At 43.9% G+C, this 22588-nt stretch overlaps 1 protein-coding gene across 1 annotated transcript in view; it reads right to left on the bottom strand.

Moving 5' to 3' along the window:
* The window catches only part of FRAS1 (Fraser extracellular matrix complex subunit 1), a 482654-nt gene that overhangs the window by 209564 nt on the left and 250502 nt on the right, over positions 1-22588 (bottom strand). Inside the window, exons 19-20 of the mRNA XM_053590633.1 lie at positions 11874-12014; positions 8169-8312 (exon numbers count right to left, since the gene is read on the bottom strand). Coding sequence (XP_053446608.1) covers positions 8169-8312; positions 11874-12014 — 285 coding nt within the window. The remainder of the gene's footprint in view (positions 1-8168; positions 8313-11873; positions 12015-22588) is intronic.

The following is a 22588-nucleotide window of genomic DNA, read 5'->3' as shown; positions in this document are numbered from 1 at the left end:
TTGTTTAGTAAAAGTCACATGAAGGAGAAAATACAAGTTCTTTTAATTTAGGAAGAACTCAATTTAAACATAGTTCATTTCTTCCTGAAAAGAAATGCTCAAGAAAAAAAAAAATGCTTTGAACTATTCAATCATCCCTCTGCAGACAGTGTGATCTCTTAAATAAAACACAGTTCGGGAGAACGAGGAAGAGACAATCACTGAAAGTTCTGTAGAGAGAGTGGATATGCAATTCCTAGTTCAAGCAAGAAGAGATAGGATGACAAGATGAGAAATAGGAAAAGAAAGTGCCTTATAGAAAAAGAAGATAAGGAAAATGAAGAAGCAAGCGTTAGGAAAAAAAAAAAAGGAAGACAAAAGAAAATTGAAAAAATATAGAGATAGAAGAATAGGACCAGATGGAAAAAAGAAGATGCTGGGGGGGAAAAGAGATAAGAACCAAAATATGGCTCACACTAAGATCCTTGAAATAATTACCATACGACGCATCAGTAGGGGACTAGGCTGGACATCAGGAGACCAGACTCAAGATTCATTCTGCCCAACATTTTCTGAGCACTGTCCCTGTGCTAGTTTGGTACTGAAATGAGGTCTTAATTCCACAGTAAACAATATAGGAATTATCTAGTATTCCTAATTCTTCAGGATGGTGTCTTAAAAATAATCAAATAAGAAGTGAAAGAGTGTACTGAAATTATAAAACTCCACACAAACACCACTACTGCTATTACTAATAACAGGAAAATCAAATCTAGTCACAGCACAGCCCTGGAAGTCATATTTAACCCACAAAGGACCAGGCAGTAAGTCTACACCCACCTTTTACGGCCCAGGTCCACAGCAAGAAAATGGCCAATCCAATTAAACTACACAAACTTAACGGAATGCTACTTAGCCCTTAAAAATGACAATTATGTGGATTCTTCCAGCATTTGTCAATATATGGAAATATGTAAATTAAAGTGATACCTTAGAGAACAAAGAAATATATAGCTGTTAACTACAACCATACATGTATATATTGAATAAGATTAAGGTAAACATAGAGTGATATAAACTATTAAAATTGAGTATGTGTTAATGTTTTTCTTTAAAGCTTTGTTCGCTATGGATCCAGTAGAAACAGATGCACACATGGCAGTTTCAATCAGCTCTGCTAGCATTTAAAACAAATGAGCAAGTTCTTGCAAATTTCCAAGCCACTGACCAATCCCTGCCAATCTGCCTGTTAATCCACCAAATCAAAAAATCATTCCTGGGCCCCCATGGTGTGTTCTCCATTGTACTTGGCATTATGGAGCTCAACATGGTTAAGGGTGTGGATTCTGGAATCACACGCTCTGGCTCAAATCTTGGCTCCATCATTCCTGACTTTTGCCATTTTTCATTTTGAGCCAGTTACTTAACCTCTCTGGGTTTCAGTTTCTTCCTATGTAAAAATGAGCATAAAATTATATTTACCTTGGAGTATATTGTGAATGTTAAATGGCAAAATGCATTCAAAGCAACCAGCACAGTGCCTTTCATATGGTAAGCCCTGGACCCGGCACCAGACATTAGATGCCCATTGAAAGATCTTGCACAGAAAATGTGAGCCAGCCAGAGGAAAATGCCAGGTGAATAGCAGAAGCAACCAGCTCCCTGGAATCTCAATGTTGGGGTGCGGGGGAAGGCTGGTCCTGCAAGGGCAGGAATCTGAGCCAGGCATTGAGGGACAGATGGTAGGATTTTGGTGATCAAAATAAGGCAGTAACTGCTACCTGTTTAGCGTTTGTGGCCTTTCTGTGCTTTCCATTTACAACTGCAGGAGCAGCCAGGGCAAGATATGGATGGGGCAGCACCAACCTGCCTCCCCGGTACGAGGAAGCTGCAGAAAAACACAACTGGCTCGCAGCACCCTACCTGGAGCCAGCGAGGCGCTCTCCTGCTAGCCCAGGGCTCCTACCCAGGTTCTGAATTATGTTCAAGTTGATCTTTTTTGCCCCATTACTCAGTGCTGCAGTTGCATCAGCTTATTCCAGAATAAAGACCTGTTGTTCCTGGAACCTGTGCATTTCTACTTTTTTCACCATGTATTTTAGGAACCTTTTTTCTTCCAGAAGTGGTGATAACAAACAGAGGAAATCATGGAAGGGACTCAAAAGTGTTTTTTTGTTTGTTTTGTTTTAATGATCTGGAAGAAAAATATTATCAGCAGTGCACTTCAGCGGGCAAAAGGGTGGCAAATATGCACCTGTTTGGGCGACTCCTCTGCCTGCCCACAGAAAATGAGAAAAAGGAAGAAAAGAAGGAAGGCAGGGAGGAAGGGAGGCAGAAGGAAAGGAAAAAGAAAAAGGATGGAAGGAGGGATGGAGGGGAGGAGGGGAGGGGGAAGCAGGGGAGGAGGGGAGGAGGGGAGGAGGCTGGCCAGGATACAATCTGTGAACAGGTTCATAATGTCCTCTTCCCTCAGGGAGTGCCAACAAATAGATCAAAATATTAATATCGGTTAGTTCACAGCTTCCCAGAGATGGCTCTGCACGCTGCCACTTAGTTCTGTGAGCAACTGTAAGGAAGGAGAGGGGTCTTCAGGCAGCACTTGGAAGCCAGGTCCAGCCTTCTTCATCTGAAAGATTCACAATGCCCATAGGCGTTCTTAAGGTTCTGAAAACTTCTGTAATAAAGAAAGTTGCTTAACTTTATGTAACTGAGCCGTTCCCAGGTTCATCTGGCCAGGAGTCTTTTTTTGAATATAATCCCTGTTAACTATTGCTTAGTGTTTGAGTTACATGGAATGAATATGAAATTGCTTAGAGTAATATGTGTTTTCTGACACTAGCATTCTTTTAAGTTCCCTCACAAATCTCTGGGAAAAGTGAATCAGTATTAAAAAAAAAATCCCTATATAAACAGCAACAAATTTTTAATCCCCCAGAATTCCCTCATGCTCAAATAATGACCTATTTTAATTTTTTTCAGCCTTCCTCGCTGCAATATTACCATCTCAGGACTACGTCCTTCCCACGTAAGAACTGAAGAATACGGTCATCCCACGAGCTGCTACTCAAGACCGAAGGCATTTTTTAAAAAATGCATTTACATTTGGATATTTCTCCCTCAGGTTTTTATCTGTTTTTTTTTTTCTTTTAATTCTTACCCTCTTCTATGAACAAGAGGAAGCTTTTAGTTGAGAAAGACAAATGGAGAAAACATTCCAGGATTTGAATGTTTTTGTTAATGTCGTTCAGAAGGGGACAATTTTTTTTTAACTCTAGGAAGAAAACCACCTGGTTTTCCACAGCACTCACCACGTCTCCCACGATGGCGGGCACGCCCGCTGCTCACCCCAGTTGTTATCTCTGTGAAAACTTTCAGCCCTGGCCTGAATCTCACAAACTATATATTTGCCTTGATAGACTTGAGGGACCTCCCCAAAATATGACATCTCCATATGTGAGAACACGCTGAGGTTATTGGACCTGTTCCCAGAATGTGTTCACTCTTGTCTGTGGGGTAGATTAGATATAATTTTCTTTCTTAAGCAGCTAAGTGCAATTAAGAAGTTTCCAATGATGATCTTAGGTACAGTTCAGACAGGGGATAAATCCTGTGAGTAAACCCCACTGCCCTGAGAGGGACTCAGGCCCAACAGAGGGGGCAGAGAGGCGCCTCTCCCGGGCTTGCCATGAGGCAGCGCTTCCCGAGGGCGCCCCACTGAGGATGCTGCCCGGGGCAGATTGTCCTCTGCTTTGCCTGATACCTTCCTGAGTTGACATAAAAGTCACCTAAACATTTTATGAGGTTAACTACATCCTGACAGATAGAACACTTCAGTAGAACACTTCAGTTAAAAACAAAATTCCAGGGGGCGGCGCCTGTGGCTCAAAGGACTGGGGCACTGACCCCATATACCAGAAGTGGTGGGTTCAAACCCAGCCCTGGCCAAAAACTGCAAAAAAAAAAATCTAGGATCTTAGTGTCAGGATAACCCTGAGCTAGGAGACAAGATCCTGGTTGATGGAGTAAGGCACCTGTTCACTACACCTTTAGTTTTCTGGACAGCTACCCCTGGATGTCCAACTGTCACCCTAAACCCAACTTCTCCAAATCCAAACACGTGGTTTTCCCTACTGTTTCTGAGACCTATGCCTGCCCTTGAAAATGGTACCCACATCCCTCAAATGTCCGTGACCAGAAATCTGGAAATCATCTGCAAAAGTCCCTCTCCCTTAGCCTCCAAGGGTGAGAGATCACCAGCTTCTGTTGCCACTCTTTGACAAAACAGCAATCTTAGAAGAATCAACCCAACATGTCATTAATACCTTGTGAAGCTGTGACCCCCTTTTCTTCATCCCCTCAACAATGTTCTCCTTAAGAATCTTCATCTCTCATCGGATTCCTGCAACTACCTCCTAAAATCTTTCTGCCCTGATCTTGTCTTCCAACCCATCTTCTGCAGATCTTTCTTGTGATAGAAATGTGTCCAGGATATTGTCTGCCTAGAACACTTCAAGAGATGCCCCACATCTTGACAACAACACATGTTCTGAAACCAACAGACAAAAGCCTTCCTGCCCTGCCCCAACTCTCGCCCTCAGGGCTGGCACCCTCCTTCACTCTTTACAAGTGTCTGAACATGTAATCTTCTTTGGCCCATTTTCTGAAATGCTTTACACTCCAAATCTCTAAACCCCTATGTCTAATTCTTAACATGTCTTTTAAAATCATCTCAACTTCAGCATCTTCCAGAAAGCTTTCATACACGTCACACACACGTCTCAGCCTGGGTTAGGGTCCTTCCCTACAGTTTCATCTCACATCCTGGGCTGTGCACAGACCACCACGGCAACATCATACCAAACACACATGCCCTTCTGTTGTGGGTTGAACTGTACCCCCAAATTCACGTGTTAAGACTCTAACCACCCAGTACTTCAGAATGGGACAGTAGTTAAATATAAAACCTTTGAGGAAGTAATGGATTAAAATGAGACTGTTAAGGGCTGAGCCCCAATCCAATCTGCCTAGTGTAATAATAGGAAGAGATCAGGACACATACCCCAGAGGCATGTGGGCAGAGGAATGGCCATCTGCAAGCTCACAAAAGTGACCTCAGAGGAAACTAACCCTATGGGCTCCTTGATTTTGGACTTCTAGCATACAGAAACATGAGAAAATGAATTTCTGCTGTTTAAGCAACCCAGGTGGTGGTACTTGGTGACCACGGCCCCAGGAAGCGATGCTCTTCCCTCACTACACTGTGGGTTTCTTTCACGCATGAACCACCTCAGATGCATCTTTACACCCCCAGGGCCCTGCACAGAGCCTGGGGGCATGTGTTTAATAAGTGTCTGGTGAATCAGTAAATGAATGAAAACATCACTGCTCTGCAGAGGGGAACAGACACCTTTAGAAAAGGCCACAATTAGTGAAGAGTAAACTCTGGGCTCAACACATGGTGTGAAGGTTTAATGATTGAAAACGACTGATCCAACTTTTCTGTAACAAAAACTATAATACCAGCCTTTACCCAATAAAGGATTTCTGAGCCCCTAGTAATGGTTATCTCATTTAACTCGTTACCTTAAATTCCATAATGCCATGGCTGTCCTTTTCAGCTTATTGTAGTAGGACCTGCTCTTCCAGGGCTGGGGACCTCCAGAATCATTTAGCCCAGTCACATGATTCTCTATTCTAGTGGTCATCTATTAGCCTTAAAAAATTCATGCAACTCCTAATCGGCTAATTTACTACCAGAGAGCATTCTGGACACTGGGGAGAACAGAGCTCATTAAATATTAATTTTTTCCAATCTCCTTATGCACATATTTATTTATAAAATATGCCACAGCATAAAACTTTTAGGGTCCACAGCAGAACAGATTATAAACAGAAAAGCCATCAGGAAAGATTTGCTCAGGTCTTAACTTTCAGCTCTTCTTCCCGACTCTAATCTCACCTTGCTCGAGGAACTAGTCCATCTTCCACCCTGCAGATTTCTTCCCTGTAACAAACCTTATTCAACTTCTGGTTCTTTCCAAAACTCTCAGAGCCCCGTTGTCCATGCGAGCCAGTCCCAACTTTTTGGTCTGAAACTCTGGGTTCTTTGTCCTCTGATTCCAACTTAAATTTCCTGATTATCTTATTGAATTTGCTTCATGACCAACCATGTTCTTCATCCAGGTTAGATGACTTGCTGGCCGTGAGTGGCCCTCTTGCTTTAGTCTCCTATCCCCTGCGGAAACCACACTCAGAAAGCACCTGACTGCCCTGTCCAACCCAATCCTAGCTATTCTTCTGCAAGTATTTCAGCTTCCATGTCCCCACAATGCCTTTTAGGTCCTACTGCCTCTCCCTTGATGCGGCCCCTTCAGCCCTGCTACCTGTCAGTATTACTGGACATACATTGCTCTGCACTATCGGTTAATTGCACACGAGTCTTCAGTTCACCTCCTTAAGAGGCCTGTAAGATCTCTGTGTCCCTGCAGACAGCAACTCAGGAACTTGTACACAGTGGGTTCTCAGTAAATACCCATTAAGGTACTTTAACCATGTCAGAAACCACTTAGCTCTCATGGTAGCTGCTTCTCCACATCCTAAAGTAAGAATCAACAGCTGAACTCCAACTTACAAACTGCAATAACAGACAGCTGTTGCTGCCCAGACCCCACTGTGAGGGCAGGCATGACTGTCTCCCATGTTGCTCACTTCCCAACATGGTCCTGACTACAACCGGCATCGCTGGCAACAGACTCACATCCCAAGCTGGTAGGGATTCTGATTATTCTTAAGCCTGGAATCTGAGTTTCTACTTGTCCCTAAAATATGTCACAGTCTCTATCATGGCGCTTCTGCTCTGAACCCTAGCATGTGGGCTGCAGCCCTGTACTTGACAGTTGAGTCTTCTTCAGGTATAGACCTTGATCCTCCGTGTCTAATCCTTAGTTAAGGATAAGCACCAAAAGGAATGGGTCACCTGACCGAGTGCCACCAGCCATACCCAAAGCCCTGCCATTGACCTGCTTGTCCCCCATCTCCACCACCAGACTGGACCACTGAGACACTGGCTCTGAATGTGCCCGAAGGATACTCTGATTCGGACAACTGGCCACCCGTCCTCCCTACCCAAGAACAAGCCTGGGCAGCCACTCCAGCCTTCATCCTACCTGGGCCCAGCTCCTCGCCCTGCCCATCTGTCTGGTGGCATCTCAGAATGTCCCCAGTCAAGCCCCTCAGAGCTGGGACAACAGCTGCTGGAGGCAAAGCTAGACAAGTTTCTCCTACAATGTGAGGAAATGGGTCAAGAGGTATACAATAACCCACAGTCTGTCAGTTCCTCCCTCTAGACCAGGGGTCCTCAAACTATGGCCTGTGGGCCACATGAGGTGGTGTGATTGTATTTGTTCCCGTTTTTTTTACTTCAAAATAAGATATGTGCAGTGTGCATAGGAATTTGTTCATAGTTGTTGTTTTTTTTTTTAACCTATAGTCTGGCCCTCTAACGGTCTGAGGGACAGTGAACTGGCCCCCTGTTTAAAAAGTTTGAGGACCGCTGCTCTAGACTTAAGCTTTGGGGGCAGGGTCATTGTCTCATTCACCTTTTCCTGTGTTCTGAGCATCTGCCCATCAGCAGGCACTCAAATACACACTTGTCCGAATGGACAGATGAACACAAATGGCAGACGGCTCCAACATTATTCAAACTGCTTTGCTAATTTTTAAAAAATATCTGAGCTTTAAAATGAAAAGGGGGGAAAAAATCCATTCTGGAGGCAACTAATCTACTTTTAGGTTAATCTTGCCAAAATTCTGTGCCAGGGGCTAAGGGCAAAGATTCTCCACAGCAGAGGCAGGAGATGACACAGACAAGAGGGGAAAGGCTTTGGAGGGACTAAAACACGTTTTGCTCTCAAGAGGATGATGCCACATGTATACAGAGGTGCTGTCACCATCATTTTATTCTTCGTTAATAAGAGATTTAAAGTTTTTTTGTGACCTGGAAGAATATTATCAGAAGTTCCATCAAATCCACAAGTATTTACCAAGTGCCTAGGGGGAGCTGTGAGGTGGGTGCCCAGACGGGTGGCAAGTGTGAGGACAAGGAACACGCACAGGAGCCCCGAAGCCCGGTGGGAAGCACCCAGTAGCTGCCCAGTGACTTCTGAGGACTGTCCAGGAGTTCCACTCACCAGCACAGGATCCCTCGAGGGTGAGGAACTGCTCTTCCCTGCAGCTGGCCCTGCAGTTCCCGGCAGTGAGGGAGACGTGAGGGTGACAGGAGACACAGTCGGATGCCAAGGGCCCATGACACTGTCTGCAGGTTGGGTGACATTCTAGGTGGGGAAAAGAAAACAGGATTGGGATGGGCAGTTCAGCAAGGGAATGCCTGAAGTATTGCGCGCACTCCACGCATCACAGCAGGGGCAGACGGCAGACTCCACATAGCTTTGAAGATTCCCGAGCAAGCCTGGAAGGCTCTTAGACCTGACTGAGAGACTACGTGTCTGGAGTCGACTGGGAACTGTCCACAAACATACCATGGAGTGGAGACTGCGTATTTGAGTAATCAGTCATATGTTCCAGAGGGACCGGCATGGCCATCCTCATCTGGGCCAATGAGGAGTGACAAAGCAGAAGGTGACTGATGAGACTCCCTACCCTAAATACCATAGTGTAAAGAGAGAGCAGGGCAGAGAGAAGAGGTGCTTCTCAGAAATTCCTGGCAGAGAAGGGGAGAACCACATGGAGTAAGTGACACCAAAATTTCTTTTTTTTTTTTTTTTTTTTTTGGTTGCAGTTCAGCCGGGGCCGGGTTTGAACCCGCCACCCTCGGTATATGGGGCCGGCACCTTACCGACTGAGCCACAGGCGCCGCCGGACACCAAAATTTCTTGATGCCATCAGATGCCAGCCAGGCTCTCTGTTTAGGCTACAACTTGGATGCCTGTTTTATCAGCAATGCGTCATCAAAATACGAAGAACAAAAAGGCCCTCTTTCTGGAGGTTATCATAAGCTCTGTCTCAGGTTCAATTCCTTAGGTAAAGTCAATCAAGCTATGTCCTCCCCAGAAAAACCACCAAATGACCAGGAGGTAAATACACCAAAAAAATCCCAAGTGAGTCATGGTGAGGTGCAGGCAATCAAGATGAGGGTGGTGAGGGATCAAAGAGGCAGCAGCTGTGGCTGCATCCAGGCTGCCAAGGCCGCAGCAGGTGTGCACTGGGAAGGAGACGCAAGGATTTCCCTGCCAAGGACAAAGGAGGTCTGATTCCAAGAGGACACGGACGGGAGGGACGGGAGCTGGGTAGAGCTTGCTGGAATTGAGGAATTTTCTCCTGGCACATGGCTGGTGGAGGCACAGATTTTGAGTAAAAGTCAACTGCCTCTCACCGCTGGCAAGAAGCCAAGAGCCGATAAGGAGTTATACCAAAAAGAAAAAAAAAAGCCAAGTGAGAAAAAGAGCTGCTGATAGCAATATCAGCCCTTCTGCGTTCCTGAGGCTCTCAACTTTGAAAATGCCTATGCAAAAGATACCAGCATTCTTAGGATGATTTCCACCACCCAGTCCTTCCTCCCTACTAGAATATTTCCAGTGACCTGGATGCCCCACTGCTCATGGCACCGTCACCCGCTGCCTTCGTGCAGACAGAGAAGGCATAGGCTACGCAGACTTTCCTCCCCAGAACAGTTTTACACACACCACAACCAGCTGGGTGAGGAAGAAAGCACTGCCTTTCAAGGACAACCGTAAAGGCAGAGAAACCAGGAACATTCCCACACTGAGCTTGATAGAGTGTTTAAAGTAAAGCAACCCTCCAGGGGCCTCCGCAGATGAAAAAGGCACTTGGCAGAAGGAAAAAAAAATCCAGAATAAAAATAACACAGATCTTCAATCATCTAAGTTTGTGCTCACTCTAAATTTCCTCTCTGGAATTTAAGGCTGGACAAATCTAACAAATGCTAATTTATTTTAAAAATATTTTATAAATTCACTACATGTTTTCTGACTCCAGAAATACACACAGTACAATTTCATCACAATAAGCTTTTTCCTACCCAAGGAGCCCTAATAAGAAATAAAATAGGAATCATGGTTGAATGTATTCTTTTTGTTTTTTTCCTATAGATACAGAAGAAAACCCACAATGCTACAATAGGGTGCTTAAACTTTAGTATTTTGTCAGTTCCAATAAAACCCTATACTAATCTCAACTAGTAATTTCCAGAATCTCTGTCACTGAAGCAAAAGGGGCTCTTAAAAATGTACTGGACTGACATGTCGAAGAAGGAAGGACATGCCTCTCTCTGCTGTGGCTCTTTCCTGCTAGCCAGGGCAAGCGGGGCTGAGAAGGGCACAGAGTCACCTGTACCGAATGCCCGATCTGCCCAAATGCACTAGCACTGTGGCAACTTTTCTCCACGATAAGACCATCAAATCCATCCCTCACGTGGGCAAAAGCCACTTCCCCTTTGAGAGGTAGAGTCTATTCCTTCACTCCCCTCAAACCTGGGCTGTCCTGCTTTGACCAATAGGATACGGCAGAAGTAACAGTGAGACTTCTGAGTTAGGTCCTAAGAAACATGAAGCTTCTACAGAGCCTCTTGGAATGCTTGCTCTCGGGGAAGACGGCTAACCTGCGTATAAGAAGTCCGACTAGCTGAGGCTGCCATACTGTGAGGAAGTCCAATTAGCCACGGGAAGAGATTTTTGACCAACTTAGGTATCAGGAATGTCAATGAAGAACCCTCCCTACTGAGGGATCCTCAGAAAAAAACTGTCCAGCTGAGCCCATCAATGCCCAGAGCTATGAGAAACAATCAAATTTTAATTCACACGTTTGGTTGGTGTATCGGGCAATATCTCATTGAGAAAGAGTAAGTAAAAGATCTCTCTAGCATCCTAGAATGGCTCAGTCCACAAATCCTAAGTCCTTCCTCTACTTCTTATGTGAAAAGGAACGGAACAGTATACAGCCATAAAAGTTATACGCTACACACACACATACATCTGTACATACGATTTTTCATGACATAAGGAATTATTTATGGCTTAATGTTTGGGGAAAAAATGAATATAAAACAGTGTAGCTCTGATTTGTTCTCAATTATGGAACAACATGTATAAAAGAGAGACCAGAAAGAACCAGGTTGAGAGTGTTACATTTGAAAGGTGGAATTATCAGTGATTCCTCCCCATAGCCCACTTTCTTTCCTATTTTGAACTTTCAAACCTTATATACAATGAGCTATTGTATAATATGATTTCTTTAATAATAAGAAACACAAATTTTTTAACTTTAAAAAGAGCCATAGTTACAGAGGGTTATGCTGAGCTGTGTTCTGGTTCTTATAGGACACAAAGGTCACTGTTTAGTCCATGAGGGGCGTTACGTATTCAGGTCATGGTCTTGCAGGCAAGAGAAAACCAAGCTCAGAGTTCACTCAAATATTTTAGTCTCTGGGGTAAAGATGGTTCTAACTTTTCCATGTCATCACTGCTTCCTTGTTGGAAGAATAAAATTTTACTAGTTCCCATCCCAGGGGTCCTCAAACTATGGCCCGTGGACCACATGAGGCAGTGTGATTGTATTTGTTCCTGTTTTGTTTTTTTACTTCAAAATAAGATATGTGCAGTGTGCATAGGAATTTTGTTCATAGTTTTTTTTTTTTAACTATAGTCTGGCCCTCCAGCGGTCTGAGGGACAGTGAACTGGCCCTCTGTTTAAAAAGTTTGAGGACCCCTGTGTCTAGACCTTGACAGCTGCAAGTTCAAGATAAGAACTTACAGCTGAGTCCTGTCCAGAGTATGACAAGCTCTCTAATTAGTGCCTGGTTGCACAGTGAAGGGAGCACTTGGGTGTAAGGAGTACACTCCAGCATGTCACCTACTCACCTGTACAGCTGCCCTCCTGGTTAAAGTAGCCATCTGGGCACTGGGAGAGGCACTGCCCATCCAGCAGCACGTGGGTTGGCCCACAGGCTGTGCAGTTATGGGGGCTCTTCCCTGCACACTTCAAACAGGATAGGTGGCAAGCTGGGAGAAATAAAAAGCAGAGGGGACAATCAGGAAAGCACCACAAGATGTAGGCAGAAGCAGCTTTGTCCCGTCAACACTTCTGGGTCGGGATATATTCTGTACGTTCCTGTGGCTTTCCCAAGTGCAGGGCACACAGCTCACGTGCTTCTGTCTACAGGTGACCTCCAGCAAAGCAAGCCTTGTGGAACACAGATTAAGTAAAGCACAAACGCCACAAAACAGAAATAACCACTGGCAGAGTCCCACGTCTCTTTCTACCCAAGTTCCCATTTTCAGAGCATGTGGAACGAAGCACAGGAAGCCATAAAATAATCCCCCTCCCTAGCAACAATGCTCCCACTATCACTGTCCCTAGATTCTGGGCTGCTCATCAGGCTGCTCAAGTTAAAAAGAAAGGTGGGGGAAGCCTTGCTTATTGGTTCCGCAGAGGTTATGTGGTGCCTACTCTGTGACCGAGACTGGACATATCAAGAAAAGAAGGCCTGTCCAACATTTTGGGCTGCTCCAATTCATTGCAACAACGGACACTGAGGCACGCGGAGCACACCGAATGGGTACAGAGGGCAGCTCAAGGACCCGGCACCACCACGCTCTGTGACCTGCACTGAGTTATCATGCGTCCTCACCCACAAAACAAAGGTGCAAACAGTACACACCCCACAGGGCAGTGGTTCTCAACCTTCTAATGCCGCGGCCCTTTAATACAGTTCCTGTGGGTCGTGACCCACAGATTGAGAACTGCTGCATAGGGTGTTTGGACACTAATTGGCTGACCATGTAAAGTTCTTTAGGTAGTGTTGGATGCAAAGTTAAAAGCTTAATAAATCTTAGCTATAATCATCAAGTACTCATAGATGTGAAGAGAGTAAAGAAAGGGAAGATGGTGACCTCCTACGAGTAAAGGGGATATTTGCATCATTGCCCAAGAGTGGCCATTGTCTTCATCATGCCTTTTAATTTTCTGTATTTCTGATTCTTTGGCACCTGAGACAACACTGATCCTGGAGACCAGACTCTCCCAGAGCTAGATTCCTAGAGCTGGTAAATGGGTATCTTGGGAGCATGCCATCCGCACCCCTGCCACCTCCCTCAACATACTCTTACACTCCAGGCCACTATTCTCCAGGGACAGGGACCAGACCACTAGAGACAGCCCATATGGCCCATGGACCACTGGGATTATCGGCCAGTCCTAAAGCTGCTTTCTCTGCCTCACCCACTCCTTCCCACAGAAAAACAGTAAGACTCTACCCACATTCCCTCCCCACCCCCTCAGCCTCCTGACTGGGCCTGGGGCTTCCCTATGGCCTGCATGTCACAATGTGCCCCCTTTCTCTTAGGAACTGTGAATAATAAACTCTATTTTCAGTGTCAACAGTCTCCTGATCTGTTGGCCTCACCATACCTGAATCAAAAACCTACAATTTAAAACAACCAGCCATTTACCTCCAATCATTGGTTCATACATTCATTCACTTTTTACTAAACTTCAAGGAGGTCCAGGTGCTGGGAACACAATGCTGAATGGAACAAAGACCTGGTTCTGACCCATACAGACAACCCCATGCAGTTTAGGCCACCTGCTGCAACAGACAAGATCCTTCAGACTGCCTCTGAGCCTCCTGTCCCACACCCCCTGAAGACTTACGGGCCTGCAAGCTTGGAGGAACCAGATGTGACTTCACACCACTGAAACCTCCATTTCCACCAACCCCTAATAAAATGTAACATACCATCTTCAATACATAGGCCACTACAAAAGTTTTGAGACAGACTGTGTTAGGTCCGCTATTTCAGTTCTAAGAAACACGGTCAACAGTGTCCTTTCTGATTCACACATGCAAGTTTTAACTTGCTCAACTTACCAGTGTTACTGGGAGAGCTTCATATGTTTCCATCCACACAGATTTCATGAATCCTGATTTTTGTGTATCTCAAAAGTTTTGTAATGACCCATGTATATATGTGACTAAAAATCAGTATGTCCAGGCCCGTCAGTAGTGGTTGTAACAGTCTTAAGCTACTTCTGGTCAGGTTGGCACATGGCTATTGCCCTAAGCCTGCCAGGTCTCTGCTGCAGCCTTGGCCCCATCCCAGCACTCTGCCTGCCCCCCATAACCCTGCACCTAAAAGGTTTAACACTTGTACCTAGGGCCACAGGACCCTGCTCCCGAGCTGAAGCCAGTGCCTCTTCTCACTAGGCAGTGCCCTGCCTTACTTGTTAATAGACAGTTTGATCATTGGCCCTGTACACTGTAGCTCTATATCTATTCAATACTTTACATCTGTATCTATACAGCGTATGGCATCATCATTCCATAGGAGCATGGCACCAGCATCTTCTCCTTGTGAGACCATCATCTCATACACTGTAATTTTACATCTATTCAAGAGTATTTTTTACTACATGAAAAACAGAACCTAGAGCCCATGTTTTTAATTAACTTACTTTTTTAAAATTAATTTTTTTTAGAGTCCCTTATAAACAGCTTTGTTAGTACAAGTCACAGTTAGGAATTTTTCCCCAAATATTTTCAGAATCTTCATTAAAAAAATGGAATAGGGATAAACTGATGTTTAAGAACATATTATAAAAGAATGATATACATTAGCCCCTTATTTAAGAAGTCTTTAACACAAATGAGGGGCGGCGCCTGTGGCTCAGTGAGTAGGGCGCTGGCCCCATATGCCGAGGGTGGCGGGTTCAAACCCAGCCCCGGCCAAACTGCAACAAAAAAAATAGCCAGGCATTGTGGCAGACGCCTGTAGTCCCAGCTGCTTGGGAGGCTGAGGCAAGAGAATCGCGGAAGCCCAAGTGCTGGAGGTTGCTGTGAGCTGTGTGACGCCATGGCACTCTACCCGAGGGCGGTACAGTGAGACTCTGTCTCTACAAAAAAAAAAAAGAAGTCTTCAACACAAATGAAACAGCACCCAATGGAAAATTAGGAGGTGATTTTTTTTAAAGAAAAGATAAATTACACTGTCAACACAAAGCTTTCCAACATAATGTAGATGAAGCATCTTGAAGCAACAGTGTTTTCTATATCCCACAATATACGGAAGACAATGATACCGGTACATTTATATGATACTCTACGAGGCGGCTTACATCCCCGTCTCTTCTTGTTATACCTCCCTGATAGGATTTGGATGTTTGCCCCCTCCAGATCTCATTCATGTTGAAATTTGATTTCTACCGCTGGAGGTGAGGCCAAGTGGGAGTGTTTGGGTCGTGAGGGCAGATCCCTCATGAATGGCTTGGTGCCGTCCTCGCCGTAATGAGTGAGTCTGGTTCATAGGAAAGCTGGCTGTTTAGAGCCTTGGCACCCACGACCCCTTGCTGTTTCTTTGGCCATATGGCAGATATGCTCCCCCTTCACCTTCTGCTTTGATGAGAAGCTCCTGGAAGCCCTCACAAGGAGAAGATGCTGGTGCCATGCTCCTTGTACAGTTTGCAAAACTGTCAGCCAAATAAACCTCTTCTCTTTACAAATTACCCAGTCTCTGGTATTCCATCATAGCAATGCAAATGGACTAATCTACTCCCTAATAACTAGGAAATCAAAGAGCATCACAGTGGAATTGGAAACTGGAGAAAGATCAATCAGTGCATTATGAGCATAAACGTATTTTATTTCATTGAGTCACAAAGTCAATGTAATGGCCGGGCTCAATGTGAATAGGGGTTATTATTGAATTACATACAACAGGAAAGCAAAAAGGACAAACAAACCGGAAGGTTGGTGGGCCCAGAAGTGCAGGATAAAGTCCCTTCGCTGCCTACTTGATTTTAGAAATAAGCCCCACTGAACATTACCAGGGTGGAGTTCAGAATCCCCTTCACTGAGTTGTTTAAGAACTAAACAGATAATGAATGATTTAGTTGTTGTGGCCACAGAGGGACAAGGATATGCTGGTTGACGATCCTCTCAAAGTGTCTTCCCTATAAAGCTCCGTTTCTGTAAGTATGGGAAATAGCATTTCCATCTTTTAAAAAAAAAAAATCTCATGAAATTTCAATTCTGTGCTGGTTTGGAAATGTCTACACTATTCAGTGAGCTTTATGAGGCTTAATCATTCTGGGGAAGGTGATTTCATAGCAGGAGTTCCGTCTGAAGTCTAAGATCCTTCAAGGAAGACTACCCCCATTACAGAACATATACAGGAGACACCTGACAGTTCTGTGACTAATTCTCCATGTAATACTACATTTCTAGAGACTGGTTTTCTGGTTGATGGCTAAGTACATATATTTCTGAAAAACCGTAATGAGCTGCTTAAGCACTGTAAGTGTCCTTAGACGGTTGACAGTCCAGTCAACCTGACTCTAGCAAAAACCATACCCCGTACAATTAAAATATATCAATTTTTGTTTTATTTTCTATTTAAATTTCAAACAACTGATACTACTATTTCTCTTTTCTTTTTAATGATATGAAAAAAGTGGTACAGCATCGCTACTTTCATACCTTATAAAATTTCCTAGATTGTCATGACAAAAACAAATTTTGAAGTGGGTTTCTCTAAAGACAACACACAGAGATGAAAATTCTCTAGTACATAGGGATGAAAATTGAAATGAGTGAAGTTGCTGAAAACTAATCTCCATCTTTCCCTCACTTTCCTTTTCTCTATTCTCATTCCTTCTTTCTTTCTTAACATCCCCCATGTCCCACCCTGATTAGACTAGAAACTCTTTAAGAGTAAAAAAAAAAAAAAAAAAAAATCACATTTTTCATCCTTGTGGTTCCTACCTAGTCCCTGTCCCTGGCACATCTTAGGTTCTCAGTAAATGAATTTATTTCTGCTGACTAAAGGGGCAGGTGGGTGGACATAGGGAGCAGCAGCTCCCTGCTTATCTAGTTCTTCCCTCATTGACCATTTCTTTCTTTCTTTCTTTTTTTTTTTTGAGACAGAGTCTCATTCTGTCTCCCTGGATAGAGTGTCGAGGTGCCTACAGCAAGCTCAGACTCCTGGGCTCAAGCAATCCTCTTGCCTCAGCTTCCTGAGTAGCTGGGACTATAGGCATGCACCACCATTCCTGTCTAATTTTTTTCTATTTTTAGTAGAGATGGGGTCTCTCTGTCATTCAGGCTGGTCTCGAACTCCTGAGCTCATGAGATCTTCCCACCTTGACCTCCCAGAATGCTAGGACTACTGGTGGGAGCCACTGTACCAGGCCTCTCTGATCATTCATTCAGCCTCTTTCTCTGAACACCTCATCAATATTGGAGCTTCCCCAAATTCTGCCCTTTTGCCTTCCTCTTCTGACTCTTGGGCAAACTCCCAGCTTTGCTGATGACCTCCGTGCTGGTGAGTCTCCACCCACATTTCCTGCTCTGGTCTTTATCATGAACTCTAATCACGTTACTCTCCTGCCCAGGAGCTCTCCCCACTTGGTGTTTATTATAGTAGATATTTCACCCCACTCATCTCCACAGTACCATTCCTTATCTCAGTTTTTCTCAGCCTGTGGGTGGCAACCCACAGGAACTGTATTAAAGGGTCGTGAGATTAGGAAGGTTGAGAACCACTGCCTTATCTGCTTTCAAGCTCAGCCCACATCCACTTCAGGTAAATTGTGGTCATCTGTCCCAAGTTGCACTCATTATCCACCCCCAAGCCTACACCCACCTCCCCACCTGTTGCTGGTTTTGAATCCCCTGTCTCACTACTCACCAAGTCGCCCAGGCTGGAAACCTGGGAGTCATTCTAAACTTCTACTCTGCCCTCATCACAGCACATGCAGGCTTTGTTGATTTAGTTGCTAAACTTTTGTCAAAGCTATTCCAGCTGCTCCATCCCCACAGCCCTTCAGTCCAGGCGGGACGTGGATGAGTCAGCAGCTCCCTGACCAGCCCCACCCTCTTTCTCATTTATCTGCCATTCAGTCACTGGACAGATCTCTAAAAAGTGCAAATGGCCCAAGTCATTGGCCAAGTTTGCCAATATCAATGGTGTAAACACCACACTTCTTAGCACATCACGTAAAGCACCTATGGTATGACCCATGCACGTTCCATGTCCCCGGTGTCACTCCTCACAGTTCTCTTTGGACTTCAAGCTGTGGGACAAACACATTGTACTTCTCCGAACGCACCACACCTGTACCCTGGCTGGTTCTGGCCTAGAACACCCTTCCCACCTTCTAATCCTTTGAGAGTTTAATCAAGTGAAGCTCCGTTCCTCACCACTGTCTCTCCCAGGCAGAGGCAGTCTCCTCTGACCCTGCTGCCATTACAGACTTATCACCCGCCCTTGTAATTACTCGCCCAGATGTCCGTCTCCCCTCCTTGATCATGCTTCTCCTTAAGGCACGGTCTCTAGCCTTTTCATCTTTCTATCCCCAAATCCTGGGATACCCGCACTATAAAAGCAGGAGGAGAAAGTGAAGAACATGGAACGTCACCAGAACAAGTGTGTATAGAGAAGGTCAACACTCTGTGGACCGCATCAAAGAGCACGGCTTAATATAGACTCCGTATGCTGGATTCAATTAAAGCAAGGGAATTCCAACTTCATAAATGGTAACAAACTCTTAGGCTGGTAGGCAGATTCCTGCCCATTTTTTTCTCTAATTAAAATTTTTTGCCTTGGGGCCTTTGATGCATCTTAACAACCAAACACCTCAAAATACACACAGTACACCCCCCCATTCACCTAAGCCAAGTTAACAAATTGACCAAAATAACAGATAAATTATTTTTGTGTCAAAAACTGAAACAAAACCTGTAGCAATGTTGTGCAACTTTGTCTTTGCAGTAAGACACAGCTCAAAATCTAAAAACCACATTTAGACTGAAAAGGATTGGGAAAACATAGTTGCCGCATTTCCCCTGATGCAGACCTGACCCCAGCCCCTCCCCACAGCACAGGGTTTCCTCTGAGATGATAAATTAGACGGGAGGTAAGGAAAACTCATTATTGTCCTGCAGAGTTCATTTTTAAAGTAAAACGTGTTATTTCTTCAAAACCGTATCATCTTGAATCCTGTGCTGAACTATGTGAGAATTAAAAGAATCCATTATTAATTTGCCATGGAATTGGGGCAAGTACATGCCTAATCTAATCATCTTGACCACGTGTGGACCCAAGTCTGGTCACCACTGCCAAACTGTTTAATGGTGATTGAGCTGCATCATTAATTGGATGTCCTGGACTGAGGTTAAATTGTAAAGCTCTCGTGTGGGAAGAGCACAAGGGACTTGGGCTTGATAAAAAAGAAAATAATTTCTGAGTAACTATGGATTAAAACCCAGGAACCCTCATTGCTCAGTCTTTAGTTGATTCTTTCTAAGCATCACTTTTTTCATCCACAAAGGGTAAGTAAATATGTGCAAGATCATAGGATTTTTAATAAAATTCCTTTTATTATTTAAAAAATTTTTAATTTTCTTCACTTTAAAAGATTTTATTAAAGTCTTTGGTTGTAAGGAATTTCTAAACTATAAAATGAAACATACAGGCATGTACGTGCTATATGTAAATGACTAAAAGAATCTTTGCCATAAGATTAAAAGTAATTATCTCAAAGCGGAAGGACTGTAGGTAGTGTTGCCGATGAATACAGGACGCTAAGTTAAATGTGGATTTCAGATAAACAATAAATATATTTCAGTATATCTTGTGCAATATGGGGGACATGCTTATCATAAAAAAATTATTCATTTTTTAATTTCCTAAATCCTAAATTTTTATTCGATAAATCTAGGAAACATAGTAATAAGTGTTTTTCTTTTCTCTTTTTCCCGCCTTGTTTGTATTTTCTAAAGTTTCTGTAATATGCATAATGGATGCAATGAGAAAAAACAAAAGTTGGAATTTTTTTTTTAATTGCTTAGGAGAGAACAAAACACACTGGTGTTAAAGTGACATCCTTATCCTTCTATGATCAGAAGCCGTGTGTACCCAAACTATGGTCCACAGATCAAGAACACAAGCCTCACCTAGAAGCATGTTTTAAATGTAGCAACCCAGACCTCCCTCCAGCCCTACTACTAAATGTGAATCTGCATTTTAACAAGATTTTCATGAGAAGCTCTGTTACAGAGCGACCTCAACTAACGGCTATCTTCAAAATAATTGAATCCTTTAAAAGAAAGAACAAATCCTTTCAACTGGAGTGGAATGAGAATCAGAGGCTGACATGAGCAATTTGGCCTGATCCAAACATCAGCAGGAAAGGCCTCCAAGAGACCAAGAGTTCCAGGCTTTTGTCCCAGCTGTGAAGTCCTGGGCTGCTGTGAGGATGGCACCCTCGGAGTTGGGCGGCACTCATCTGGGCTCACACTAACCCACAGATGTGTGACAGCCGGAGGTTTTTTGATATTGTTTTGGAGGGTTAGGGTTCTTCTTAATTTGCTTACAATTTGTAGAGTTTCATGTGGGTAGAAAGGGCTGGTGGAACGGTCGTTTCTTGGGTTTGGGTTTGTTGGGGTTTCACTTTTTTGTTTTAAGACACTTGAATCTGTCAGTGCCTACTGAGCACTTAAACAGGTGGGATCAACTCTAGATGAAATTACCAAAATTCTTCTCTGAGCTAATTCTAAATGTTACTATTTAATAACATGCACAAATTTGGTTGACTACTGAGAATGCCTCCCAATTACCTTTTACAATTAGTACCAAATCCTCTTTTTTACCAGCAATTCTAGCCACACTCTGGAAACACAGAGGTTATGAGCAAAAGAGACTCAAGGTCAAAGCTCCGTCTTCACAAGTGCTCAGCTCATTTCTGAGAGTGAGACAAAAGCATGTGACAAACACGCAGGTGGCCATCCCCTCTCACCAGAGCTCTGCTCTGCAGCCACCTCCCCCATTCCCTTCACCCCCGTGCCTTGCTGTGGACTTCATGGCAAAGTCCACCACCCAAGAGCATCATGGGTTGTGTTGTGGCTGTTGTTATTCATTAATTATCTGTTTCTCTAATGAGAATATGGTTCCATGAGGCACAAGAATTTTCATCTGACTCAGTCACTAGTATAGCTCTGGTGGGTTCCTAAACATACCAGCACCCAGGAGACATTCAGTAAACATTTGCAGAATGAATGAATAAAGACAGACTGTCCTCTAGCTCCCAGAAAGCAGTGTTCTCTTTGATCACCGCATATATATACAATACTCAAGATATTTGATTAAAATTCAAGCCTATGATTGGAGGACAAATATATATATATATATAAAATTTGTCCTCCAATCATAGGCTTATATTTTATATACATATAAAACATATATGTATATGTAATATATAAAATTTGTCCTCCAATCATAGGCTTGAATTTTAATCAAATATCTTGAGTATTGTTGCTTCATCTTGCACTAGATTAAATCCCGGTTTGTCATGTAGATCAGAGTAAAAACTTTTATGATAACTTCTGACACCACTTCGGCCTCTAAGTAAATTGCTTCTTCCCATAAGGCATCTGCCTCTCGCTTTCATTAGCTGCAGTAATATTCTAATCACTCTCTGCTGCAGTCTCAAAGAAAGGAAGACAGAGAATTCCAGAAAACAGTTGCTTTCCTCTTCTTTGTAGAAAAGCATTTGAGATCAAAGGTGCCATTAAAGAAACTCTTTGTAGAGTGCGCACACGCGCGCGCACCCACACACATGTATAAATGTCCAACCTTCTCAAATGTTCTGCAGAAAGCCAAGGATATTTCTGGGAAGATGTGGGAGGAAAAGCCTTATGCAGTCTCATAAGACTCCCAGTCCTGATTCATAGACAACCCTTCAGCAGAATTGAAAGTGGAACAGATTGTGGGGAGGCAGAAAGGTTTGAGAGATACGGGATGAGTAACAGGAAACGCATCAATCGGCACACTTTATACTCGGGTACGTCGGAAACAACAGTAGTTGAGCTCAGTCTCCCAGGGGATTCTCTTTCTTCCGCCTTCTCATTACTTGTACATTGAGTGCAGCAACCTGCCTAGTGGAGATTGAGTGGGGATTTGCTAATGAATGTGAGTAGATAGATGTGTGATACCTGATAATACGCTAATGAGCAGAAAATCAGGGGGTTACAAAGCGACTCAAGAAGTCAATTCAGCCCTTTCACCGGGGACCACAATTAATAAACTGTCCCAGCAGGATTAGATTATAAGCTTTTTAAAAGGTGCCTGTATAAAGGACTCCCACAAAACATCTTTTGTCAAGGATGTTTTCTTAAATATAAAAGGTCCCCGCCCAGCAGCATTGGCGTGCTGTACAGCCTTGAGCAGGTGGAGCAGCTCCTCAGAAGGCTGAGGAGCAATGCAGCGGCTAAGATACCAGACATGGGACTCAGGTCCCCATCAGACTCCACTCCGCTGACTACGTGACTTTGAGCAAGTTATAGCCTCTGCTTTCTCACTTTCTTCTCCTGGGAAGCTGCTGTCTCACGCCCCCGTGGGCAGGAAAGCAGCGCCTGGCCCATGATGGACGCCAAGCAAATGGCCACATCATTTGCTGGGCTGAAGAACCCCAGTCACTCTAATTTTTATTTTTTACAATTCTAACTTTAAAAATGTTAACCACTTTTGTTTCTCTCTTCTGAATCCACTCCAGATTCCCCAGTTTTTATTTTTAATATAGT

Source organism: Nycticebus coucang, chromosome 1 (genome assembly GCF_027406575.1).
Source record: "Nycticebus coucang isolate mNycCou1 chromosome 1, mNycCou1.pri, whole genome shotgun sequence".
NCBI lineage: Eukaryota > Metazoa > Chordata > Mammalia > Primates > Lorisidae > Nycticebus > Nycticebus coucang.
The sequence above is the reverse complement of the archived record's forward strand: the minus strand, read 5'-3'. Positions and strand labels throughout refer to the sequence as shown.